The sequence below is a fragment of the Leucopleurus acutus genome (genome assembly GCF_964270905.1).
Source record: "Leucopleurus acutus genome assembly, chromosome: 20".
Lineage (NCBI taxonomy): Eukaryota > Metazoa > Chordata > Mammalia > Artiodactyla > Delphinidae > Leucopleurus > Leucopleurus acutus.
Window position 1 is genome coordinate 44,025,082 of NC_139162.1, and position 26,628 is coordinate 44,051,709.

Genomic DNA, 26,628 nt, shown 5'->3' on the forward strand with positions numbered 1-26,628 from the left:
CAAAACATGCAAACTAGACTGATCATTCAGGGTTCTTGCAGGCTAGCTGGGAGTGTCGAAGAGAAATGTGTTGGTTGTTTATGGGTTTTCCAGGACACCTTCAGCGTTTAGCAGTGGAGCACAGGCTGCAGGCTGTCTCAGTGTGATGTCTGCCAGGATCCTCCATCAGTACCACCTGCATAGTTAGGCCAGATCTGTACCATTTCCTGCATCTAAATTTCTCAGGGTTACAGGGTACATGGGGTCTTAGGGAGCCCACCCTGTCAGAGGGAGAGGGAAGGAGGGTTTCCATACAGCATCCACCCCGTCAGGGTTTGGGGTTTTGGGGAGGAAGGGGCCTTTGCTTTTACAAAACCCCATTTCCCTGTGCTGCTGCCCCCACTTCTTCCAGCAGGAAGGAATGCACTGGGTGCTATGCTGGGCAAGGACGTAGCACTCGCTCTCTGGGAGCTGCAGGCGCTCACCTCTCCCGGCCTCTTGGGAGTGAGGAGTGGGCCGAGTGCTGTGAGCACAGCCAGGCTGGAGTCTGGCTGCCCACCCTCAGTGGAATCAGTAATCAACCCCTTTCCTTGCCCCCAGGAAGTCTCTGAGTGCCCTGGCCTTCTCCCCTGATGGAAAGTACATAGTGACGGGGGAGGTGAGTCGTGATCATGACTGAGTGGGTGGGGAGGGGCCTTGGGGCCATTCCTTCTACCCCCAGGAGGCCTGAGGAATCCCTGGAATAGCTCCTTCCTGGGCTAGAAAAGCCCCGTGACAGATGGGGGTGGTGGCTTTCGGGCGCACTCTGGGGCAATGCCAACTTCAGCCCCTCAAGCCCCTCAAGCCCCACCTGGGTGCCGAACCCGGCAGCAGTAAATGGCCCCATCTTCCCCAGAACGGGCACAGGCCTGCTGTGCGCATCTGGGACGTGGAAGAGAAGAGTCAGGTGGCGGAGATGCTGGGCCACAAGTACGGTGTGGCCTGTGTGGCCTTCTCCCCCAGTATGAAGCACATTGTGTCCATGGGCTACCAGCACGACATGGTACTCAACGTCTGGGACTGGAAGGTAAGAGCTGACTGGTAGGTATGTGACAGGCAGCCAGCTGCCAGAACACCCTGAGTCTTGGGCATTGGGAGAACTAAATAAGGTAACTTGGTAAAGTGTTTAACCAGCAAATATTTATTGAGCATCTACTACATGCCAATGCCGGTTCTAGGCACCTGTTGCAGGGCATGTGACAAGTTGTCAACCCAGGGAACATACAATTCTTTTTATATTGACCAGCTGTGACCTTAAGCAAGGGACCTAACCTCTCTGTGAGTCTGTTTCCTCATCTGTAAAATGGGTATAATAGTATCTGCTTTGTTGAGTTGTGAGAATTCAGTGAGTTGATATGTGCTTGAAGGCTGGACTTTGGAACAGCTTGGGGAGGACTTGGAGTCGGGAGAAGTGGGTATCAAGTCCTGCCTCTGTTCATGACCTGCTGTGTGACCTTGAGCATGTGACAGCCCCCTCTGAGCATGACAGGGTGGTGGGGAGATGCACTTCCCTTGTAGGACTGCTGAGGGGATTCCACGAGTTATCCTGTGAAGGGCTCAGCAGGGCCCAGAGTAAGAGCCCAATATCCGGCAGCATGGGTCGTGTTGTCCTTACCTTCCAGCTGTGGCTGTCCTCAACACCATGTGTGGGCTGCAGGGCTTGGCCTCTTGAGGAGAGCTCTGGAACTTACTCTCACGTGGGAACCTTTCCAGGCCTCAGTCTCCTCTGTGTTGGGAATGATATGAGTGTCACACGTAGGTTTCCCCAAAAAGGAGGGCCCAAGAAAAACAGACTTGGAGCAGGGGAGGGTGGAAAGACGCAGGGCTGAGGGCAAAGGCTCAAAGAGTCTGATGAGGTGGGTGCTGGCGTGAACTTCTCTGCACCGATTCTTCCAGAAAGACATCGTGGTGGCCTCCAACAAGGTATCATGCAGGGTCATTGCCCTCTCCTTCTCCGAGGACAGCAGCTATTTTGTCACTGTTGGGAATCGGCATGTGAGGTTCTGGTTCTTGGAAGTCTCCACTGAAGCAAAGGTGAGTTGCTGTCCTGCCACCTCATCCGGGCCCAGGGGAGGAACTGTCAGGGGCAGTAGGGACTCCTGGTTCTACCTGAGATTCAGGGGCAGGGGTCTCAGAGGCTGTCTAGCCTCTCAGGGTTCTGCCTTCTGCTTCTGGGCCTGCTCTCCAGGTGCTGACTGACTGGTAGGCCCTGCTGGGTAACCTCCCCTGCTGGACCCCGGGGCCAGACTTCATCCCTGGCCTGCTGCCTCAAGCCACTGTGCCTGGAAGTGTGTGTTCTCTTTGTTCTTCCCTTCTCCATTTGGAGGAGTTTCTGAGAGTTCTCCTGTTTAGCTGTGTCGTATCCACTGGTCATGAGAAGCCCGCCGTGACCTTGCTGGGGGCTGGGCCATGTGGACAGTGTCTCACTGTGCCCTGCTCTGCCTCCAGGTGACGAGCACAGTGCCCCTCGTGGGGCGCTCAGGCATCCTGGGTGAGCTGCACAACAACGTCTTCTGTGGTGTGGCTTGTGGCCGGGGCCAGATGACAGGCAGTACTTTCTGTGTGTCCTACTCGGGCCTCCTCTGCCAGTTCAACGAGAAGAGGGTGCTGGAGAAGTGGATCAACCTAAAGGTACCCCAGCCTCCCTCTCTGCTCTCAGTGGGGGAAACACTCCCCATGACATGTGTCTACAGGGACACTCAGCAGTCCCCCTGCGTGATAGTTGGTCACAACAGCTCTGGGTCTGACTTCCTGTTCTGCTTGTACAACTCTGGGAGAGTGACTTTCCCTCTCTGAGCCTCAGTTTTCTTATCTGTAAAATGGAATTACTGCTGCCTACCTCACAGAGTTGACAGGGGAGTCATGCGAGATAATATATGTAAGGCACTTAGCACAGTGCCTGGTTCCCCTATAATGGGGGTCAGGGTTACAATTGCTTTCCCATCACCATTTGACCCAGTTCACGTTTCTTTTCTTCACTGGGCACTCTTGGCTGGTGGGAGGACCGCTTTTTTTTTCTTTTTTAATCTAAGGTATCATTGACGTAATAACTTTTATATTACTTTTATCGTTAAAGACTATATAAAATACATAAAATTTTAAGCTAAAAGGTGACATATCAATAAATTACAGAACCACTTTGCTTCAGGATCTGAGGGTCTGAATCCAAGCAGTCTTCCTATCCTGGGCTTGGATGCCTGTTTGGCTGTTAGCAGGAGCATCACAGTTGTCCTCCTTGTCCTATTCCTGCTCTTATGACTCCCCTCTGGAGCTCAGCTTTAGGGTTAATGGCATGGCAAGAGGTGTGTGGAAGAATTCCGAGCTTCATCTGTCTTTCCTAGTTGGTTAAACATCATTTATTTCTCTCATTTGAATCCTCTTGCTAGAACTCATGCAGCTTTTAAGCAAGTCAGAAGCTTTGGATGGATAGATGTTTAGCCCCTGAGCAGGTGTCTTAAATGACCCATAAACTTAGTCCCTCTAGATTTGGAAAAGCTCCTCTAAGCTCTATCCAGAGATCTGGCAGTTCCTGCCCCTTCTATCTGCATGCCCTGGCAGAAGAGACAGTCCTTCCTATATATAATAACTTCTTTCTATGCTGCTTTAAAGTATAATCTCTATGAAGGTATTTTTAAGCAATAAGGAATAAAGCCTAAAATTTAATTTAAGCCTAAAATTCAACGCTGCTACTGCAAGCAACGTATCTGAAGTCACAATCGGCTGAGATATTTTCCACACACAGCTGAGTTCCTCTATAACAATGATAACTCTGTCCCAATTTGTGCCTCTGTCTGCCTGCTGCCCCCTTTCCTTCCATAGTGACTGAGCACTATATCCTGATTTCAAAAATCTTAACATTTGCAAAAATGGGTTTCTTAGACCCCAAAGCTGTAAGGCTTTTCTGGAGGCCCAAGGCTGTTCTGTCAGCCCCCATATCCCTGAACTGGGCCACACAAAACACGAAGTCCACTTGGGTCCCCTTTGCCCCCACAGGTCTCGCTGTCTTCCTGCCTCTGTGTCAGCCAGGAGCTCATCTTCTGCGGTTGCACAGATGGGATAGTCCGCATATTCCAAGCCCACAGCCTGCAATACCTCGCCAACCTGCCCAAGCCGCACTACCTTGGAGTGGATGTGGCCCAGGGCCTGGAGCCCAGGTACTGCCTGGCACGGGGAGGGAGAGGGGCCTACCTAGAGTCTGTCTGCTGGTATCCATCCATGCTTCCAGATCCATCTACCTACTGGCCAGCCTTGGGCTGGAAGCAGGATACAGGCTGTAAGGAGGCAGCAGGATCTCGTGAAGTCTGCAGTCTAGTGGGTGTGCTGGATGATAAATGAGTGCATAAACAACATCATTTCAGATAGTCGTAAATGCTTTGGTGAAATAAAGCAGGGACTCAAGAAGGATAGTGTCTGGGAGTGGGGCTGTTGACTGGGTGGCCAGGGGAGGCCTCTCTGGTGAGAACAAGCCAGCTGTGTGGAGAGTTGGGTCCTGACAGCAAATGCAGAGGCCTTAAGGGGACAGCACACTGGGCTCCATGTGTCACAGGAACGGCTGGGGGCTGTGTGGCTGGAGCCCAGTGTGCTGTGGGGAGGGTGGTAGGAGACAGGTGTAAGCATTGATGGAAGCTGCTGAGAGGAGCTTGGAGCCTATTCTGAGGTCACTGGGCAGCCACTGGGACCTTAGGCACTGGTGTTACTGGGTCAGGCCTTGAGTAGTAGCTCCTCTGGCTGCCCTGTTGAGAGTGGGTGGAGGGGCTGAGCTGTGGTGTATCTTCCCTTTTGTAGTAAGTCTGTTTTGTGGGGGTTGGGGGGCTACCTAACCAGAGAGTTCGGGGTGCCTGGGGCTGCCTCTTCGTAGGTTGCTGGACAGTGCCTCCTGGGTGTGCCTTTTCTAAGAGAGCGTGTGGAGGGGCTTACTGGATGTCGCAAAGGAAAGAGAAGGTGGGTGAGCAACCCACAGACAGTAGTGTGTTGTAGTGGCCGGGGCGCCCAGCTCTGCCACCTTCTGCTGTGTGCTGTGTGGCCTCGGGCAGGTCACTGTATCAACGAGTGCTTCAGTTTCCTCATCTGTAAAATATAGTACCTACCTCTCATGGAGACTGTGGGAATTCAGCACAGCTAAAGCTTTCGGCTCGGCACACAGTAAGTGCTCAGTCAACTATAGCCTTGGTAGGAAGGCCCCAAGCCAGGGGACGGCTCGCCAGCCCCCTTACACAGGGAATTTTGATCATGTGTTTGTGAGGCTGAGAGAGAGAGGGCCTGATCTTTGTGCCCATTATCCTATGCTCAGAGAGAGAGGATGGAGCTTGGGCCGAGTGAAAAGAGGGGAGAGAAATGTTAACAGGAGTCGAAAATTCAAACACTCTTAGGGGCTAGGCAGAAGCTTCCAGTTTACAGTCTTTGTATTAGAAGCAAAGCAAAGAAAGAAGATGGAGGAGTGAGAAGTGGAGTTGGAGTAGGAGAGATGGGTCACCACAAAGATCATAAGGGATGGCATTGCCAGGCAGGAGGCAGCTCAAGCATCACCAGAGGCAGCTGTTACTACTCACAGTGACATTGATGGTCATTGATGACTCACGTGGCCTTGTCAGCTTCCTTTTCAGCAGGAGGGCAGGAGCCATCTACCCGGATACAGTGGCGCTGATCTTCGACCCCATCCACCAGTGGCTGTCCTGTGTGTATAAGGACCACAGCATCTACATCTGGGATGTCAAAGACATCAACAAAGTAGGCAAGGTGTGGTCAGAGCTCTTCCACAGCTCCTACGTCTGGAATGTGGAGGTGAGCCCCTCTCTCCCTCCCCCTCCCCCTGCTTAGCCCCCAGCTGGGGCTCAGCTGAGGAAGCTTCTGCAGAGTTTGGGGAGCCCATTCAGCCATACCTGCAAAAGATACTCATGGACCCCTACTATGTGCCAGGTGCTGTTCTGGGTGCTGGGGACACAGCTGGGCAGGAAACTGACACAAGTCCTGATCTCCTGGAGCTCACATCCGGGTGGTAGAGTAAACCTGTAAACATATCAATATGGAACGTGCCAAGTACAATACTTCTCTGAAGAAAAACGAAGCCACCTAGGGGAAAGGGGGTTCAAGAGTGCTCTTCTAGAAAGGAGAGTGGTCAGGGCAAGCCTCTCTGAAGATGTGACATTCGAGTGGGGGACCTGCAGAAAGTCAGGGGTGAGGCGCGCCACCATTGTGGGTACGGCAAGTGCAAAGGTCCTTCAGCAGCAGCGTGTGTACCCCAGGGAGCTTTCTGTCGAGGGTGTGCGTAGTTCACGACTGTTTTTTTTTAATTGATTGATTGGCTGTGTTGGGTCTCCATGGCTGCGTGCGGGCTTTCTCTAGTTGCGGCGAGTGGGGGCTACTCTTCGTTGCAGTGTGCGGTCTTCTCATTGCGGTGGTTTCTCTTGTTGCGGAGCAAGGGCTCTAGGCGCGCAAGCTTCAGTAGTTGTGGCACGCGGGCTCAGTAGTTGTGGCGCATGGGCTTAGTTGCGCCATGGCATGTGGGATCTTCCCGGACCAGGGATAGAACCCGTGTCCCCTGCATTGACAGGTGGATTCTTAACCACTGTGCCACCAGGGAAGGCCTTTTTTATTTAAGTGTTGAAAAAGCCTTTATTTTCTGAGAATGAATCTGTGGGGATTTTTCATTCTGAAGCCGTTCTAAGTATAATACTTCTTGCAGATAAGACTTGTAGATAAGATAAGGTAGAGAAAGAATTGTAGTCTGCTTTTTTTTTTTTTTCCTGAAAATTTCTTATTATTAGGAATGTTTGTTCTAGAGAAATTATGTTTTCAGTGGCGCAGTTCAGGATTGTGAGAAATAACTTTATCCTTTTGAATAGGCATTATTCAGCCCTTTGCTTGAATACATCTCCTTTCGTGGATCTGACATGTCTGTTGATAGCACTTTTCTCACTTAACAAGAATGTTTTTTAAATAACTTTTGAAATTTATATATAAATATATTATCCTTAAAAAAAGGTGAGATATTACAGATCAAGCTAAAGTCTTTTTTGATCACCTCCCCAACCCCCACTCTTGCTGTCTCTCTCACCCTCACTCTTGTTATCAGTTGATTATGTGTTTTTTTTTCAATTCATTTTCTTTGCATCTGCTGGTTATTTATATATATATTCTCAACAGAAATATCTGTGGGTAGATCTTTTAATCAGTTCTGGAAAGTTCTCAGCCAATATGGATTTAAGAGTTGCCTCTACCCCATTCTCTCTTTTTCTGTTACTCTAATTTGCTGTCTTTTTCTATCCTTCATATTTTTTTTCAATAAAACAGAGATCTAGAAAACCACATGAAAGAAATGTGCAGTTGATTGATTATTGTTAGCAGCTGTTGACACTCGATGCCTAGATCCCTTTATTCATTGGGGTTGCAATATGGTGATATTCTAATTCTATCATTTCTTTTTATTAGTTGGACTGCTTATATGAAGAGAAACTTCCCTTCATCTACCATTTGGTCACCCAGTGGTACACTTCCTATAGGAAAGGCAGGATAAATGCTTGATTCTTTCCCTTTAATTACCAGTTTCCAAGATAATGAATTGGTTCCTTGTCCTCTAAAGGTAACTAGTTGTTTTTATTTAATATCATTATAAATTCACATATTTGAATATATTGGATATATTTTAATTGACTGCAATTATTAACATTATTGGAGCTCAAATTGTCCCATCTCTGGCCAGTGGAAGCCTCTTCAGGTTGGCTCCTGAGTCCTTTGGACATGATGCCAGTCGTCTTTGATTAGCTACCTTGCTAATGACAAGGGATGACAAGGTGTTCTAGCCTCATCTTGTGCAGTTCTTGCCCCAAACCTGGAATCAGCCATTTCTTGAAGAAGCCCTGTTTTTTGTTTTGTTTCGTTTTTTCACTTTGGATTGGTATGTCAGAGTCACAGTCTGGGTGCTGGGGATGCTTATAGCTGTTGGATTGATCCTTCCAGAATCCTAGTTCTCAAAGACATAGGGGGATGATGGAGTTAGAGTATCCCCAGTTAATCATTTCCTTGTTCCCACATTATAATACAACAGCCTAAGAATGATAATTCAATTCTGAAAACAGTTAGAACAATTTTTTTTGCAAATGTTCTCCCCATTCTCCCCTAATTTTTAGATTAATTATTCTGTATCTATATGATCTGATCATATAGTCATTATATACTATATTCTCTCCCTTTTGACCCCATTTATTTGAGGGGAGTATAAGTGTACATATATATTATGGTAAAATATACATAACATAAAACTTACCACTTAAATCATTTTAAATATACAATTCAGTGTTATTTAGGACATTCACAGTGTTGTACAACCATCACTACTGTCTAGTTCTGGAACTTTCTCATCACCCCAAAAGGAAACTCTGTACCCATTAAGCAATCACTTTCCATTCCTACTCTTCCCAGCCCATAGCAACAGCTAATCTGCTTTCTGTTGCTATGGGTTTGCTTGTTCTGAATGTTTCATATAAATGAAATCACAGAATATGTGGACTTCGTGTCTGACGTCTTTCATTTAACAGTGTTTTCAAGGTTCATCTATGTTGTAGCATGTTTCAGTACTTTATTCCTTTTTAAGGTTGAATAATACTATTCCATCATATGGATAATACATTTTGTTGTGCATTTATCAGTTCATGGGCATTTGAGTTGTTACTTTTTGGTTTATTCCCTATTAATAATAGCCAAAATAACATTGTGGCTATTGTGAATAGTGCTATTGTGTAAAAGCTTTGTTTGAACACCTGTTTTCACTTCTTTCGGGTGTATACCCAGCAGTGGAATTACTGGTCATGTGGTAATTCTATGTTTAAGTTTTTGAAGACACCACCGGACTTTTCCATGGCAGCTGCATCATTTTACTTTCCCACCAGCAATGTATGAGAGTTCCAATTTCTCCACATCCTTGCCAGCACTGGTTATTTTTCTGTTTGGTTTTTTAAAAATTATAACTATCTTAGTATTTGCAAGGTATTGTGGTTTTGACTTGTATTTCCTTAATGATTAATAATTTTGAGCCTCTTTTCATGTGCTTGTTGGTCATTTGTATATCCTCTTTGGAGAAATGTCTATTCAAGATTTTTGCCTATTGCTTTTTTAATTTTAATTAATTAATTTTTAAAAATTTATTCTTGGCTGCATTGGGTCTTCGCTGCTGTGCACGGGCTTTCTCTAGCTGTGGCGAGCAGGGGCTACTCTTCATTGCGATGTGTGGGCTTCTCTTTGCGGTGGCTTCTCTTGTTATGGAGCACAGACTCTAGGCGCAGGGACTTCAGTAGTTGCAGCACACAAGCTCAGTAGTTGTGGCATGTGGGCCCTAGAGAACATGGGCTTCAGTAGTTGCGGCTCTTGGGCTCAGTAGTTGTGGCTCATGGGCTAGGTTGCTCCACAGCATGTAGGATCTTCCCGGACCAGGGATTAAACCCATGTCCCCTGCATTGGCAGGCGGATTCTTAACCACTGCGCCACCAGGGAATTCCTGCCTGGTTTTTTTGGTGTTTTTTTTTTTTTTTTTTTTTTTTTTTTTTGCGGTATGCGGGCCTCTCACTGCTGTGGCCTCTCCCGTTGCGGAGCACAGGCTCCGGACGCGCAGGCTCAGCGGCCATGGCTCACGGGCCGAGCCGCTCCGCGGCATGTGGGATCCTCCCGGACCAGGGCACGAACCCGCGTCCCCTGCATCGGCAGGCGGCCTCCCAATCACTAGGCCACCAGGGAAGCCCTTTTTGGTGTTTTTTTAACATCTTTATTGGAGTATAGTTGCTTTACAGTGTTGTTAGTTTCTGCTGTATAACAAAGTGAATCAGCAATATGTATACATATATCCCCATATCCCCTCCCCCTCCCTATTTCTTAATTGGGCAGTTTGTCTTTTTGCTTTTGAGTTGTAAGAGTTCTTTATATATCCTGGATACTAGACCCTTAACAGGTATATAAGTTGCAAATATTTTCTTCCATTCTTTTTTTTTTAGAAGTTTTATAGTTTTATTTATTTATTTAATTTATGGCTGTGTTCAGTCTTCTTCGCTGTGTGCCAGCTCTCTCCAGTTGCGTCGCGCGGGGGCCACTCTTCGCTGCAGTGCACAGGCCTCTCATCGTGATGGCCTCTCCTGTTGTGGAGCACGGGCTCCAGGCGCATGGGCTTCAGCAGTTGTGGCACACGGGCTCAGCCACTCCACAGCATGTGGAATCCTCCCAGACCAGGGCTCAAACCCGTGTCCCCTGCATTGGCAGGCGGATTCTCAACCACTGCGCCACCAGGGAAGCCCTTCTTCCATTCTTTATGTCGTCTTTTCACTTTCTTGATAGTGTCCTTTGATGAACAAAGGTTTTTAATTTTGATGAAGTCCAATTTCTCTATTTTTTGTTTTGTTGCTTGTGCCTTTGGTGTCATATCTAAAAAACCATTGCCGGGCTTCCCTGGTGGCGCAGTGGTTGAGAGTCTGCCTGCCAATGCAGGGGACACGGGTTCGTGCCCCGGTCTGGGAAGATCCCACATGCCACGGAGCGGCTAGGCCCGTGAGCCAGGGCCGCTGAGCCTGTGCGTCTGGATCCTGTGCTCCCCAACGGGAGAGGCCACAACAGTGAGAGGCCCACGTACCGCAAGAAAAAAAAAAAAAAAATTGCCAAATTCCTAGTCATGAAGATTTACTCCTGTGTTTTCTTCTAAGAGTTTTATTATTTTAGCTCTTCCACTTAGGTATTTGACCTCTTTTGAGTTAATTTTTGTATGTCGTGAAGTAAGGGTCCAAATTCATTATTTTGCATGTGGCTGGATAATCCCAGCACCACTTGTTGAGCAGACTGTTCTTTCCTCCTTGGGTGATCTTGGCACACTTGTTGAAAATCAACTGGCCATAGATATATGGGTTTAGTTTTGGATTCTCAATTTTATTCTACTGATATATGTCTATCTTTATGCCAGCACCACATTGCTTTGATTACTCTAGTTTTGTAGTGATTTGTTTTGACTATTTGGGGATCCTTTGCAATTCTATATGAATTTTAGGATCAGCTTTTCCATTTCTGCAAAAAAGACTGTTTACGTCCATTGTAATCTTTATATTTTCCTTTCTTCTGCTAGCTTTTGGTTTAGTTTTCTCTTCTTTTCCTAGTTCCTTAAGGTGAGAAGTTAATTGATTTGAGATCTTCTTTTTTTGTAGGCATGTACAACTGTAAATTTCCCTCTGAGCATTGCTTTTGCTGCATCCCATAAGCTTTGGTATACTGTATTTTCATTTTCATTGGTCTCAAAGTATTTTCTAATTTCTTTTTTGATTTCTACTTTGACCCATTGGTTATGTAAGGGTGTGTTAATATCCACATATTTGTTAATTCTCCATATTTCCTCTGTTATTCATTTGTAATTTCATTCCACTGTGGTTGGAGAAGATTGTTTATATGATTAAAGCCTTTTAAGTTTATTGAGACTTATGTTGTGGCCTATATGTGGTCTATTCTGGAGAATGTTCCATGTTCATTTGAGAAAAATGTGTTCTGCTGTTACTGGATGTTCTTTATCTCTCTAGATCTATCTTTTTTTTTTAAGCTGAAGCAGTCATTCATTTTATTTATTTATTTATTTATTATTTGGCTGTGTGGGATCCTAGTTGCGGCACGTGGGATCTTGCGTTGAAGCGCGTGGGCTCTTTGTTGTGGCACGCGGGCTTCTCTCTTGTGGTGCACGGGCTTAGTAGTTGTAGCATGTGGGCTCTATAGGTGTGGCACGTGGGCTCAGTAGTTGTGATACGTGGGCTCTCTAGTTGTGGCGTGTGGGCTCTCTAGTTGTGGTGCACAGGCTCTAGAGCACACAGGCTTAGTTGCCCCATGGCATGTGGGATCTTAGTTCCCCGAACAGGGATCGAACCCACGTCCCCTGCATTGGAAGGTGGATTCTTAACCCCTGGACCACCAGGGAAGTCCCCTAGATCTATCTTTTATTGAAAATGGAATATTGAAGTCCCCAACTATTATGTAGAACTGTATATTTCCTCCTTCAATTCTGTCAACTTTTTCTTCATATATTTTGGGTCTCTGTGTTAGTTGTATGTTTGTATTTGTTATATCTTCTTTATAATTGACCCTTTTTTGTCACTTGTAATAATTTTTTACTTAAAGTCTATTTTGTCTGGCATTACTATAGACATGCAAAGCTCCCTTTTGGTTACTATTTGTATGGAATATCTTTCCATACCTTCACTTTCAACCTGTATGTATATTTGGATGTAAAGTGAATCTCTTGTGGGCAACATATAGTTGGATTTTTTTTTTTTTTTTTTTTTTGCAGTACGCGGGCCTCTCACTGCTGTGGCCTCTCCCGTTGCGGAGCACAGGCTCCGGACGTGCAGGCTCAGCGGCCATGGCTCACGGGCCTAGCCACTCCGCGGCATGTGGGGTCTTCCCGGACCGGGGCACGAACCCGTGTCCCCTGCATCGGCAGGCGGACTCTCAACCACTGCGCTACCAGGGAAGCCCTGTTATGTCCTTACTTTTATCTGTACTTCTTAGTCTCTCTTGTCCCTATCCTGATCAATTTTGTTTCCATTCCCAGCAGTTTCTCCTCAGTATAGGCCTTTGTCCTGAAAGGAGCCCTGGTAGGTTAGTTTTGAGAGCTCACCAGGCCTTGATTTCTCCAGCCCCTTCAGGCCTTACTGCTGAGCCCTGCACTCAACCACTATTGGAGTGGATGACCCCCCACCCCCACCCTGCCAAGTTCAACTACTGTTCAGTTTGGCCAGTTGTGCTTTCCAGTGAATACCTGCTGGCTACTTTGAGGTTAGAATACCTCATTGCTCCTCTCTGCTTTCTCCCATATACATGTTGAGAACATGTAGGTCTTATGACTGGAGGTAGTTTGTTCCTACCTGCTTGTATTTGGGGAGTTATGAGAATATATTGTTCACCTACTTTTGTTATAAATATTGTCCATGGGGTTTTGGTTTTGCTTTCAGGTTTCTCTTTTTCACGTGGGAATTCTGAATTAAAAATCTGTGATGCTGCTGTCATCATCATCTCAGAATCCAGGCTTCCATATTTTGAAATTTCTTTATATGTTATCTCTTTGTCTCTCTGAGTTGCATTCTGAATAACGTCTTTAGTTCTTTCAATTCAGTTAATTTTCTTTTCAACTGTGTCAAATCTTTGGTTTTTAATATGTTTTATTTTTCATTTCTAGGAGTAGTTCTATTTTGTTCCTTTTCAGCTCTGCTTGGTTGTTCTTTATAGTTTCTGGTTGGCTACTCATACTTTTAATCTTGTCAGAGTTCTTTTATTTCTTTAAACATAGTAAACATAGTTATTTTAGAGTCTGTTAGATAATTCCAGTATTTGAAGCTAGACTCTGTTGTTTCTGCTGCTTGCTCGTGGTACCTTGTTTCCTTTTGTGCTTAGTGATTTGCGCTACCCATTTTCCTTAGAAATTGATTTGTGGGGATGTTTTATGGACTGGACTGAAGATGGGGCATGGTAATATATGGTAGCATTTTGTGTCTTTTTTTTCTTGCAAGGCGTTACACTAAGGCTGTTTATCTGCAACTTACTTTTATTTCACCATGCAATAGTATATCATAGTGCTGTCATTGAAGTGCTTGTAATGAATCTCCTTTGCCTTGTTCTCTGGGGACTGTAGGTGTATCCTGAGTTTGAAGATCAGAGAGCTTGTCTGCCATCAGGATCTTTTCTGACTTGTTCCTCAGACAATACCATCCGCTTCTGGAACATGGACGGCAGCCCTGACTCTCACTGGCAGAAGAACATCTTCAGTAATGTAAGGGGCTTCATTGTGAACCATCTTTTAGGAGGAACAAAGGCCTGCTTGAATCTAGGATAGGGGGGTAGGAGGGAGTTTTATGGAACCTCAGTGTTAAACTTCACTAGGGACAGGAACCAGGAACCAAGGCTGGTCACTCTCTGTCTCCTATCTCATTTCTCTCTCTCTCCCTCTCTTTCTTTCTAGGTTACATGGTCTTTCCTGTCTGCTTTTTAAAAAAAAAAATATATATATATATATATTTATTTATTTATTTATTTATTTATTTATTTATTTATTTTATTTTTGGCTGTGTCGGGTCTTGGTTGTGGTCCTCTCTGCTTTTCTTTACCACTCAGCTCCTGCTGTCTCGGTGTGTGTGGACACAGCCACTCCAGGCAACCCGACATACTCAACAAAGAAGAAATTGCTCCCCAAGTCTTGAGTTAGAACTCCCTGGGAGAGCACCTGATGGGCCAAACCAGGCAGGGGTGTCTACTGTCTAGCTAGCTGCCACGCGGTGAAGCCTGAGGTGGAGGTGCTGGCAGGATCCCAAAGAGAGCCATGATGAGAGGCTGGGGAGAAACACTTTACTGAAGAAATGGTTGGTGTTGCTAGGTCAGTGAAGGAGCTTCTCTGAGGAGCTGAGGCCTGAATCATGCATTCACTGATTCTACAGATAGTTATTAAGGTCAGTGCTAGGTGCTGTGCTGCATGCTGGGGACATATCAGTGACTAAGGCAGACCCTTCTCCTGGCCCCGTGACACCTACAGTCTAGTAGGGGGAGGCAGCCAGCCAATAACTGCACAAATTATGATATAATCACAAGCATAATAAGCACCATGAAAGAAAGTTGTAAGGTGTGAGTAAGATATATCTAAAATCAGTCATCTGATTTTATCTGTGGCATTAGGGGCAGCCTCCTGGAGGAGGAGATAACTGAACTGAGATATGGAGGATTGGGAGGAGTAAAGAGGGGAGGAGAGAGTGTTCTACACCAAGGGACAAAGGCCTTATGGCTGCAAAGAGCTTGATGAGTTGGAAAGCCCAAAAGAGGTTAGTGTGGCTGGAACAAAAAAAGCTCTTAATGCAGAGTGTGTATAGCAAATGCTCCTTTACAACTCCCCTCACCAGCGCCCCACGTCCCCCTGCCATACTACCATCTTCTCTTCTGCATCTGTGATAACCATGTTATATTTGGTTGCACACAATAGAAAAACCCGAAGCGAGGTAAAAGTTTGATTTTCTGACTTGTAAAAATAGTCTAGAGGTAACTAGTCCAGGCTGTTTTGGCAGCTGTAGGAAGCCCTTAGAGACCCAAGAGCTGTCCAGCTCTCCACTCTGCCCATTTTGAAGGAGTGGCCCTGGTCATCGTGGTCCAGGATGGCTGCTGGTGCTCCAGTCATCACATCCAAGTTCCAGGCAGCAGGATAGTGGGAAAGAAGCAGAAGAGTTTTTACTTGCTTTACACCTCATTGACCAGAATTTATTGACACAGCTTCATCTAGATGCAAGGGAGTCTGGGAAACATAGTTATTATTCTGAGTGGTGAAGCTCCCAGGTCAGAATTGGAATTCTGTTACTAATGAAGAATGGGAGACTATCAAGAGAAAAAATTGCGGAGGTGCTCCAGAGCTTCTCATAGCACTGACCTAAGTCCTTTCCCGCTTGCAGACCCTGCTGAAGGTTGTGTATGTGGAGAATGACATCCAGCACCTGCAGAACATGTCACACTTCCCAGACCGGGGGAGTGAGAATGGGATGCCTGTGGACATGAAAGCTGGGGTACGAGTCATGCAGGTCAGTCCTGATGGCCAACACTTGGCTTCAGGCGACCGAAGTGGAAATCTGAGGCAAGTGGGCCCTGGCGTTGTCTAGTGTACATCTCCCAGCTTGGGCTCAGGTACTAAGGGCAGTGGGGAGGAGCCCTGGCCTTGGCACCTCCAGCTGCCTGTTGGGAATGAGGGACTGTGAGTAGCAATCTGGTAGCCAGCCACCCCTGGGAACATAAGCTGAGAAGGGGCTTCCAGAAGGGCTAACTCAGGGTAGATCAGGGTAGCTACCGGGGCCTCAGCAGCTGGGCCATGTGAACTCTGCCTGCAGGGTGGACAGGCAAACTTGCATGACTCTCGGGCATGGTGACACCTTCTCAGCCACATGGTACCACTGCTGAACCATCAGAGAAGATGCCAGCTGGAGCTTGGCATTTCTGGTGGCCCTGAGAGAGGGACCAGAGGATGGGACATCTGAGGGCTCGGGCTGTTTACCACCCTGCAGAGGTTTTTCAAGATGTGACAGGCCCAATAGGTGCTGACAGAATATGAGTCCTGTCACAGGGATCAGGTTTAAGGTGGCGAATGTCAGCTATGACCCCCTGGGTAGTGGAGCTGTTGCAGAATGGGAGGGACTGGGGCACTGGAGAGCATGTGCCCCATAACGGGGCAGCCACCACGCAGCACCAGTAGTATAGCCTCCAAGTTGTCATATCTTCCCATTGTCTAAGAAGAACATAAATTGCAGACTTTTTCTGTGAAATTCCATGGTTTTTAAATGTTGGCAACTGTTGTGATGTCACTCACTGCATGAGGCAAACTGAACGTGTCAGGGGGCTGCTCCCGTTGACAGCACTTGGCTGTGAATGGTGAAAACAGTGAGGAGAGGTAACATGGGCATAGCGATCTTCCCCCAGGCTGGCCGCTGGCCTGAGTACCATGGGTATTGACTGATTTAATCCTCTCACCGACCCTCTGGCGTAGGTGCTGTTATTCACTCCACTTTCAGATGGGTTCCCTGAGGAAAGAGAGGCCAAGTGGCTTGGCTAAGGTCACACGGGTAGAGAGTGGAGAAGCTGGAATTATTGTTTCTTATTTCAGTCCTGGATGACCTGTTGTCTGATTTCATTTGGCAAGAATGTGAGGAAAGTCTGGATCTGAGACTCTTTAAGAATGAGAGGGAGTTCCCTGGGGGTCCAGTGGTTAGGACTCCATGCTTTCACTGCTGAGGGCCTGGGTTCAATTCCTGGTCAGGGAACTAAGATCCTACAAGCCACAGAGTGCAACCAGAAAAAAGAAAAAAAAAAAGAATGAGAGATTGGAATCAAATGTTCCCACCCATGGGTCCTATCCTTGAGTATGACCTCTGACCCCTGCCCCAGCCCCAGGAATCACCTCTGATATATCCCTACCCTAACCTTTGTTCCCCCAGAAGACCATCCGAGGTGTTACCCATGGAACCAGAAGGGGCGGGGTGCCCGCTGAGGTTCTCGCAGGCTTGGCAGGTTTTTAGATGAGAAACTGGTTGGGCACCTGTAGACTACTTGGCCAGGGTAGGGTGTTCTCCACGTCACCTACCTGGCTGCTCTGACCTTTTCTAGTAGTGGCAGAGCACCTGGAGCTGAGGGGTGGGGGCGCCAGGCAGGGTACAGCAGGCAGTGTGTATCTCTCAGGATCCACGAGCTGCACTTCATGGACGAGCTGGTCAAGGTGGAGGCCCATGATGCTGAGGTGCTGTGCCTGGAGTACTCCAAGCCTGAGACAGGTGAGCCCATGGCAGGGGAGCAGCCTGCCTGGCAGAGCCACAGGGAGGAGTAGTTGGTGTCTGGTGGGACCGTAAATGACAGGGCAAGACTCGACTTGTTTACCCTGGTCCCCAGTGCCCCGAACAGAGCTCAGGCTAAAGAGGTGAAGGTTGAATGAGTGAATATATGAATGAGCTCCTCCTCTGCTGGAGAAGATAAAGATAGATCAATAGTCAAACATATTCTTTGGAAAAAGTTTGACGCTTACAGAAAAATTGCAAGAATATTATAATGAATATCTGTAGCCTCTTCACCCAGGCTCCCCAAGTTTTTTCTTTTAAATCTTGTCTGACCTGTGACAGAATTATCTGCTTCCCCTCTTTCCATTTCTATGTATTTGTGCACCTGTGTATATATACACTTGTAATAAAATAATAGCATGTGTATTATTATTATTAAAGCGTGTATATTATTATTATTATTATTATTTGCTGAACTACTTGAGAGTAAGTTGCAGGCATGCTGTGCTTTCACCCTTAAATGCTTCTGTGAGCATTTCCTTGGAACGGGGACATCTATTTACATGACCACAGTGCACTTATCAAATGTGCATCTTATCAAATCTGTCAGCTGTCTGGGGTTCTTATTCACATTTTGCCAGTTGTCCCAATGCTGTCCTTTATAGCACCTTTGTTTTTCCAGTCCAGGTTCACATTTCAGTTGTTGTGGCTCTCCTGTCACCTTTGTTTTGGAATATTTCCACAGCCTTATTTAATTTGTCTTTATGACTTTGGCTTTCTGCAGAATATAGATCAGTCATTTTATAGAATTTCCTTCAATTTGGGTTTGTTGTTCTCCTCATGATTTGATTCCGATGATACGTTTTTGGCAGGAATATAATGTAGGTGGAGTTCTGTCCTGATAATGTTAATGTTCTTTCCCATGCTCTTCCTTCCCCCACACCCTCTGCCCCACCAAATTTTCTTTAAATTTCTTTTCATTCAGTACACCTCTCCCGAGCTCCCCTCCACCTCAGGTCATGTGTTAGGCCTCAGACATAGCAGGTGTCCCGGCTAGGCACTGTCTGAGGGGGCCAGCACGAAGGTCCAGTGGCTGAAGGAAAGGTGGCAGCATGTGGTCAGTAGGGCCTAGATGAGGCTCGTGTAGCCAGAGCTCAGAGAGTGAGGGGGCAGTGTTTTGGGGAGGTTGAGAAGTTGGCAGGGCCTCACGTGGCTGCCAAGTAGCTGGACTTGGTAGGGAGGAATGCTGGGCTCTGCTGGAATGTCTGGTGTGGGCACAAGTGGAGGAGTGTCCACGTGTACATCAAGATTCATCCTGCAGGAGCTGGTGGCAAGGGATGTGAAATGCCAGGGTTTGGGGCTCTGGGGAAAGACTGCACAGAGTGGGGGAGTGGCCCCTTTCCGGGTTTGTGGCAAGTTGACTGCAGTTAAGAAACCGAACTCCTTCTTCAAGGCCAGGAAAGCTCGGTCACACTGCTGTCTGGGAGGCCAAGCTATCAAGCAGCCTCCCAGAGACCCAGTGGCGCCCTTTCCATCCACAGGGTTGAGCTTGCTGGCCTCAGCCAGTCGGGACCGACTGATCCACGTGCTGAACGTGGAGAAGAACTACAACCTGGAGCAGACCCTGGATGACCATTCCTCCTCCATCACAGCCATCAAGTTTGCTGGTGAGCCCTTTCCTTCTGCGTCCTGTGCCTCATTAGATGGGCTCCTTTGACTGCACGTAACAGCGAAAGCCACCTTTAGCTTAGAGAAAAAAGGGAGAGGCAAGCTCTGGATTCAGGCACAGCTGGATCCAAAGATTGCATTTTTATTTATTTATTTAAAAAATTTTTTTAGACTAATTTTTTTTAATGCTTTTGGAGTATCGTTTATTTTGGCCGCTCCACGTGGCATGCAGGATCTTAGTTCCCGGACCAAGGATTGAGCCCGTGCCCCCTGCAGTGGAAGCACAGAGTCTTAACCACTGGACCACTAGGGAAGTCCCCAAAGGTTGAATTTTTTAAAGTTACCTGGACTCTCTCCCTCTGTCAGCTGTGCCTTTCTCTCGTGGGCAGGATTTCAGTGGTCACTGTGCCACTGGAAAGAGATTTCCCCTCTTCCTGTCAATTTTGGCAGAAATTGGTAGCTGACTTACCTTGTGCTGGCTTGAGGCACCTGCCCTTTCCAGAACAGTTATTGGTGCCAAAGCTTTGGAGTATCCTCTTGGGCTGGGTGTGACTCGTGTGCCCCCAGCCTCCACCTGCCTCCACCCCTGATCCAGGAGGACTGACATTAGGTGAGTGCTAGTCCACAGAAAGAAATCAGAATGCCAGTCCAAGGTGGAATGGGTTTGGGTGACCTTGGCTGAAAAATAGATGACGGTGACAATTGCTGGAGACTAATGCTGTGCTGGGTGATGTGATCCTTGCACTGCCCCAGCAGTTACCTTACTTTACAGCCAGAATCACACAGCCAGTAGGTGCAGGCCTGGTATTTTGCATAAGGCTGTCCTTCTTTATAGCCCTCGCTCAACCAGGCAGTTGAAGGGATCCCTCCAAGACTCGAAAGATCCAGTACGGAGATCCCTGGCCCTAAGGGATTCCAAGAGGAGGGGAAGTAGGCCCTGTGGGGGTTTAACTGATCAGAACCCAAGAACATGTTCAAAACTATATTCAAGAAGAATCCATTCATGGAGGGAATACGTCCACTGACTCCAAGTTCTTGACTATGAAGTGTTTTGTACATATAATCTTGTGGCTGAGAACGTATTAATGTCCTTGGTCTTCCCCACTTTCTGCCCTGTCTCTGTCTAACTCAGGTGGTCGGGAGCTGGGCAAAAACAGGTTAACACGTTTGCTATGTCTTGATGAGGACCTGACAAAAGCTGATCAGCTCAAACTTCTCAGACACCTGTAAAAAACTGTTCAGACCATCCCATTCCACAGGGTACAGGTAGTTAGAATAGATTGGTAAATCTAGCAGTTTGGCCAGCAGTGACCTCACCTTTAATGAATGGTCTGGATCCAGGAGAGGTGATAACTGGCCAAGGGGGTGGCCCAGGAGTCGGTCCTTTAGGTCACCTTCTGAAGGCATGGGCCTCTGTTAAAGCCCCAGCCGGTCTGAGAGGATGCACATCCTAAAACCAGTCCTGTGAGCCCTGCTCTGGCTGGGCTGACTCAACTGGGCGTTACACTCAAAACATTGATAGTTCATATAAACTGGGCACCAGCCAGTCGGAAACTGTCTGAAGCTATCCAGCTAAAGAATGAATCAGTCTCTTAATTCTTTTCTATGAAACATATATCCAAAAAAGTGAACAGAAAAATCTGTGAATAGTTTACAGAATAATACAATGAATATCCACATCAAGGCTCATAGTCAGTAGGTCTGAACTAGACACACCCATTGTTTATAGCCAGCAACTGTTCTGATTGGTCCTAGTCCTAATATTGCTAAATACTTGGACTTACCACCCCAGGTTAAGAAGCAAAACATTACCAGTAGTAACTTGCAGGCCCCCTCTGGATTCCTCGCCAACATAGGACTCGTTCCCTTCTATAAACCAGTGACTTCTGCTCGAGTAACATCTTAACTTGTATGTCGGGCCTGGGTGCTCTCAAATGTCCTGTCATGAAGGAGCAGTGTCTATTGTACCAAGGTTGTACATGTTTTATATTTGTTCTGTCTCTTCATCCTCACCACAACTCTGCAAGGTATTTGTGCTGTGATTATTCTTATTCTATAAAGAAAGAAGAATAAAAGTAAGAACATCGATTGTGCTTACCAGGTAGCAACCACTGTCCCAAGGGCTTCATACCACTCCACGGGGCAGTGGCTGATACAGGCTTATTGAACAGACGGGAGCTGAGGCTCGGAGAGGAAGCCTGGCTTCAGAGCACAGTGTTTAACCAGAGAATGCCTGGGACCAGCCCTGGCCCCATCTTGACTCTCTGCACCCTGGGACAAGGGCTGTGTGACTCTGAGCCCCTGGGTTCACATTTGTACAAGTGGCTGGTGACAGTCAGGAAGGGGAGGCACATGTGGCACAGGACCTGGCCCGAAGTCTGTGTGGATAGTCCTTTTTATTTTGGCTGCACCGCATGGCTTGCGGGATCTTAGTTCCCTGACCAGGGATCGAGCCTGTACCCCCTGCAGTGGAAGTGCAGAGTCCTAACCATTGGACCGCCAGGGAAGCCCCTGTGTGGATACTCTGATCCTTCTTGATGGTGTGAGCCTCCCAGTGGGCTGCCTGTCTCCTCTTGCTCCCTGCTTCACTGACGCCTCCATTGTGAGGCCAGAGTCACCTCTCCAAATCCCAAATTAAACATGGTGCCCCTGCTGTGTCCCTGGCTTCTGTTTCCCTGTCTGCTCTTGCTCTGCAGATTCCTGCCTTGCCCACTGCGCCATCTGTGCCCCCCTCACACAGAGCTCACAGTTTACAGAGTCCTACCGGCACCCGGCACTTACCTCACCTCCTCCGGGAAACCCTCTCTGACCCCCAGCGGAGTGCCCTTATAGTAGAGTTCCCTAGCTAGGATCCCCAGCCCCAGTTGGGCCCAGCAGTGGCCCAGCCCTGCCTAAGGCACTGCTTCCTCCTCCAGGCCACAAGGACATCCAGATGATCAGCTGTGGGGCAGACAAGAGCATCTACTTCCGCAGTGCCCAGCAGGTAGAGTGGGGCAGCCTCCTTGGGAGCTGGGTAGGGGGCTTGTCGGGGTATCCTCTGAAGGCCCTGCCTGCCCTGCCAGGCCTCAGATGGACTACACTTTGTTCGTACCCACCACGTGGCAGAGAAGACCACCTTGTATGACATGGACATTGACATTACCCAGAAGTACGTGGCTGTGGCCTGCCAGGACCGCAACGTAAGGTGAGGAACTGCCCTGGACTCTTAGTCAGCCAGACTAAGTGGGGCCTGGTTGGGTCTGTCTTCTCATGAGCGCTCTGCTTTCCTCCCCCTGCTCACCTGGTCCCTGAGAAGCTGGGTGGAGTGGTGGGACCCAGTGGGTGTTTCTTAGGAGCTGGGTTCACCCAGGCCTAGTCTCCAGGTCAAACAGAGGGTTCTCCTAGATCTCAGGAGCCTGTGTGGGGCAACTGAGAGCTGCTGATGTGGCTCATAAACTCACTCATCCTCGTTCCCTGAGCTCCTGTCTGGGAGGGACAGTGGGGGAGTCACAGGCCCTGTCTTCGTGGAGCTCACAGTGCAGTGGAGGAGAAGACAGACTGACCAGACAGTGACAGCACAGAGTGGTCAGGGCTGGGATGCAGAGAGCCCAGGGGCTTTGGGGGCCCTGGGAGGACATCTGAGCTTAAACTGGGAAGGATGTGGAGGAATAAGCATGTGCAGAGAGGTTCTCCATCTCCTTCATTTGCTCACTCAAGTTGGGTGCCAGGCACTCAGCTCGCTGTGTGGCAGGGAGATGGATGTTAACTCAGTGGACACTCCAAGACGTAACCTCTGTGACCTCAGCCCAAGACAGGGTCTCATTCCCTGATACGGGGTTTCAGTCCAGGCATCGGGTGGGGGACAGGAGGTACTGGGGGCTTCCAGGGGAGAGGAGGGCAGCAGGTAAGGTTGGAACAAGGGAGCAAGAGAGGGTGGTGGGCAGGGCCATTTTAGCCACTTCTGCTCTCACCTTCCCAGAGTCTACAACACCATGAACGGGAAGCAGAAGAAGTGCTACAAGGGCTCCCAGGGTGATGAAGGGTCCCTGCTGAAGGTGAGGAGCTGGGGCCCCGGGTGAAAACCGTACACAGACACCCACACACAAGGCCCCCCTGTGTGTCTCCTGCCCTGCTGGGCCTCCGGAGACCTGGGTCCTCCTTGGCACCTGATCAGAGGGATGAAAGGATCACACGCTGGCCAGCATCCACTCAGGCCTGGCTGACCAAGGGTGCTTGGGAGCCAGGGCTGGCCCTGACTGCTCTACCTTTACTTACTGAATCCTTCCCCACGTGGGGACATTTAAGTGGCTTCCATTGTGAGTGGCAGTAGAGAGTGGTGGGAGGAATCAGAGAGGCCTCTCCAGGCTTGCCCCTGTCTATGTTATCCAGGATGAGGTGGGGACCTTCTCAAGAGCCTCTGGACTAGGGGAGTTATGAGCTCAGGCTCCAGGGTCAGACCCTCTTACAGCTCTGCCTCGGGCTGACTGTGACCTTGGGCAAATGTCATCTCGTCTCGAACCTGTTTCATCATGTGTAAAATGCAAATAAAAATTGCCTCTATCACAGGGTTCTGTGGGGGAAATAAGTTCACACACGTACAGCTCTTAGCACAGGGCCTGGCTGCCATTAGTACCATTGTTGTGGTTGGTAATTTCTTCACCTATGAAATGGGAGCAGGAGCTTCTGCCTACCATGGTGTGTGTCGTGAGGGTTACCTGAGTCCATGTGCCAAGCGCCCAGCACAAGGCGTTCCTCAGTTAGTGGGGTTGTGTGTTGAGACCCAGGCCTATTCCAGAAGGAGGCAGCCCAAGTGTCACGTGGGTCCTCTTCTCGGCAGGTCCATGTGGACCCCTCAGGCACCTTCCTGGCCACAAGCTGCTCTGACAAAAGCATCTCGGTGATTGATTTTTACTCCGGGGAGTGCGTTGCCAAGATGTTTGGCCATTCAGGTGGGTTTGCCTCCTTGCTTGGGACACCTCCCCACCTACCCCAACCCAGCCTTCTGGCTCAGAAGGCCAGCACGGCTTCTCTGCTCTGCTTGCAGAAATCGTCACCGGCATGAAGTTCACCTATGATTGTCGTCACTTGATCACAGTATCCGGAGACAGGTGGGAAAGGCCTGGAGGCTGCCCCGGCTGGGCCTCCCTCTGGGAGTGGGTGGGACCTATCCTGCTGGGAGAGCAAGGGCTCAGACACCGGAACCCCATGCCCACAGCCTGCCTGTGCAGAGAGCTCTCTCTGAGCATGCCAGCTTACTCTTCTCGGATAGTGTGTGCCCAGCCCTGAGTTCAAATCCAGCTCTGCCACTTATATTTCCCCTCTCTGACTTTGTAAAAGAGAGATGACCCCATCTACCTTGAAAATTGTATGGTGAGAGTCAAATGAGATGACATAAGTTCCTTAGCACATGGTTGTTATCCAAGGAAGTCCCTTTTGACGCTCTCCTCAGTTTATCAATACTACACTCCTTCCTCACAGCCCCCTTCCTTGGGTCTCAGGGTCTTCAGAGCAGCCTTGGTTTGCTGGGATGCCCTGGACCCCTCCCAGGGTGTAGACCTGACTTGGTCCGGAGCCCTGTGCTAAGCTGATGAGGGTTGTTTTCCGGGCCAGGAAATAAGGTCTTGGCAGTGATGAACCAGGTGGCTCTGGGGTCAGATGGCTTCCATATTCACTGTTCCTCCCTCTTCCACATCCCTCCTTGGCCTCTGCAGCTGCGTGTTCATCTGGCGCTTGGGCCCGGAGATCACCAGCTGCATGAAGCAGCACTTGCTGGAGATTGACCACCGTGAGCAGCAGCAGGAGAACACGAAGGGCAGGAACTGGAGCAGCTACCCCAGGTCCTGGCAGCCACCTGTCCATTCACCAGAGGGATGTCTTCCTGCCCTGGGCCCCGTGAGCAGTGAGGCTAGGGAAGCAACCATGGCCCAGACAGCCCCCGGCCCTGCCCTCTGTGCCCTCGGGGCCTAGAAGGGGAGATGTACTTTGAATAGGAAGTTACAATAATGCATATGAGAAGGGTTTTGAAGTGTAAAAGCAAAAGTGCTTGGAGAGCCCAGGAGCACTCTGGTGGGAAGCCCCAGGGGGCTGTGGGGGCCAGAGGAGGCCCCAGACCCAGCCCACCCAGCCCATGGTGGGGAGGGAGGAGATCAGAGAAGGGTCCAGTGGAGCAGAGATGTCTTCTTAATCTTTTTTTTTTTTAAGGTATTTTTTTTGTTTGTTTTTAATCTTTGGCTGCGTTGGGTCTTCATTGCCGCACACGGGCTTTCTCTAGTTGCGACGAGCTGGGGCTACTCATCGTTGCAGTGCGCGGGCTTCTCACTGCGGTGGCTTCTCGTTGCACAGCATGGGCTCTCGGTGTGCGGGCTTCAGTAGTTGTGGCACACGGGCTCAGTAGTTGTGGCGCACGGGCTTAGTTGCTCTGCGGTATGTGGGATCTTCCTGAACCAGGGCTTGAACCCGTGTCCCCAGCATTGGCAGGCAGATTCTTAACCACTGTGCCACCAGTGAAGTCCTATCTTAATCTTTTTTTTTTTTTAAGATGTTGGGGGTAGGAGTTTATTAATTTATTTATTTTTGCTGTGTTGGGTCTTCGTTTCTGTGAAAGGGCTTTCTCTAGTGTGGCAAGCAGGAGCCACTCTTCATCGCGGTGCGCGGGCCTCTCACTATCGCGGCCTCTCTTGTTGTGGAGCACAGGCTCCAGACACGCAGGCTCAGTAGTTGTGGCTCACGGGCCTAGTTGCTCCGCGGCATGTGGGATCTTCCCAGACCAGGGCTCGAACCCGTGTCCCCTGCATTAGCAGGCAGATTCTCAACCACTGCGCCACCAGGGAAGCCCTTCTTAATCTTTTAATGTAAGTTATTCCTTCACTTATATCTTTGAGTTTCCTAAACATATTTCTTAAGTCTTTATGTTGCAAGACCAGTTTTATTTGGAGTGAATTCCTGTTCTGGTTTTTGATTTGGGATTTTGGTTTGGAAGTTTCAGTTGGAGTGGGAGGTTTTGGATTTTCTTCTCTTCCGCCTCCGGAGCTGTCCCTATCTCTCTCTCTGTGTCTTGAGGCTTTGCATTGCTTCCCCACGGGGACCAGGCCTGACATGGACCATCTATTTTGCAGTGATCTTGAGGTAATGCAGATCTAGGCACCAAGAGAGTGGGCAACTCTTTGGCTTGTGGAGCTAGAACCTCATTGCTAACCCCACTTCCTAGAACAGAAGCCAGCAGCTCAGGACTCATGCCCTACTATCATCTGCTTTGCTTTTTGTTCCATTGCTGTGGCCCTTGAAGAGTTTGTCGTATTTCTTGAGCCCAGCCTTTGTTACATCTCATTTTTTGTGGCAGTATGTTTCTAGCAGAGGGGGTGTGGCAGGTGAGACCTTCCAGCACCGTCTTGACCAGAAGCCAAGAGTATGTTCACATGGACCCCAGCACAGGGCCCAGCCCTAGGCAGGTCCCCTCTACCACCCCATTTACCTATGTTTCTCTCCTTGCTGTCCTTTTTCCTGGCTTCAGGCAGGAGACATATGCATCCATGCCCAACGAGATTTGCTCCCTAAGCCCTGGAGAGCAGACGGAGGATAAGCTGGAGGAAGAATGTGAACCTGAAGAGTTACTAAAGACACCGTCGAAAGAGAGTTTGGATCCAGGTTGGGAAAGGGGCCCTATTTTGAC

At 48.5% G+C, this 26,628-nt stretch overlaps 1 protein-coding gene across 5 annotated transcripts in view; it reads left to right on the top strand.

The window, feature by feature from the left end:
* Positions 1 to 26,628, top strand: part of WDR62 (WD repeat domain 62) — a gene marked incomplete at its 3' end in the record, with an annotated part of 45,522 nt that overhangs the window by 8,461 nt on the left and 10,433 nt on the right. For 3 of the 5 annotated variants that reach the window (XM_082863254.1, XM_082863253.1, XM_082863256.1), the window contains exons 4-20: positions 580 to 637; positions 875 to 1,045; positions 1,915 to 2,052; positions 2,467 to 2,649; positions 4,012 to 4,172; positions 5,610 to 5,799; positions 13,655 to 13,792; positions 15,450 to 15,628; positions 17,221 to 17,312; positions 18,854 to 18,979; positions 21,896 to 21,963; positions 22,043 to 22,164; positions 22,939 to 23,014; positions 23,797 to 23,908; positions 24,004 to 24,067; positions 24,671 to 24,796; positions 26,470 to 26,603. In XM_082863254.1, the coding sequence (XP_082719380.1) occupies positions 580 to 637; positions 875 to 1,045; positions 1,915 to 2,052; positions 2,467 to 2,649; positions 4,012 to 4,172; positions 5,610 to 5,799; positions 13,655 to 13,792; positions 15,450 to 15,628; positions 17,221 to 17,312; positions 18,854 to 18,979; positions 21,896 to 21,963; positions 22,043 to 22,164; positions 22,939 to 23,014; positions 23,797 to 23,908; positions 24,004 to 24,067; positions 24,671 to 24,796; positions 26,470 to 26,603 (2,138 nt within the window). The remainder of the gene's footprint in view (positions 1 to 579; positions 638 to 874; positions 1,046 to 1,914; positions 2,053 to 2,466; positions 2,650 to 4,011; positions 4,173 to 5,609; positions 5,800 to 13,654; positions 13,793 to 15,449; positions 15,629 to 17,220; positions 17,313 to 18,853; positions 18,980 to 21,895; positions 21,964 to 22,042; positions 22,165 to 22,938; positions 23,015 to 23,796; positions 23,909 to 24,003; positions 24,068 to 24,670; positions 24,797 to 26,469; positions 26,604 to 26,628) is intronic. The other 2 variants (XM_082863255.1, XM_082863257.1) reach the window with 2 other exon arrangements.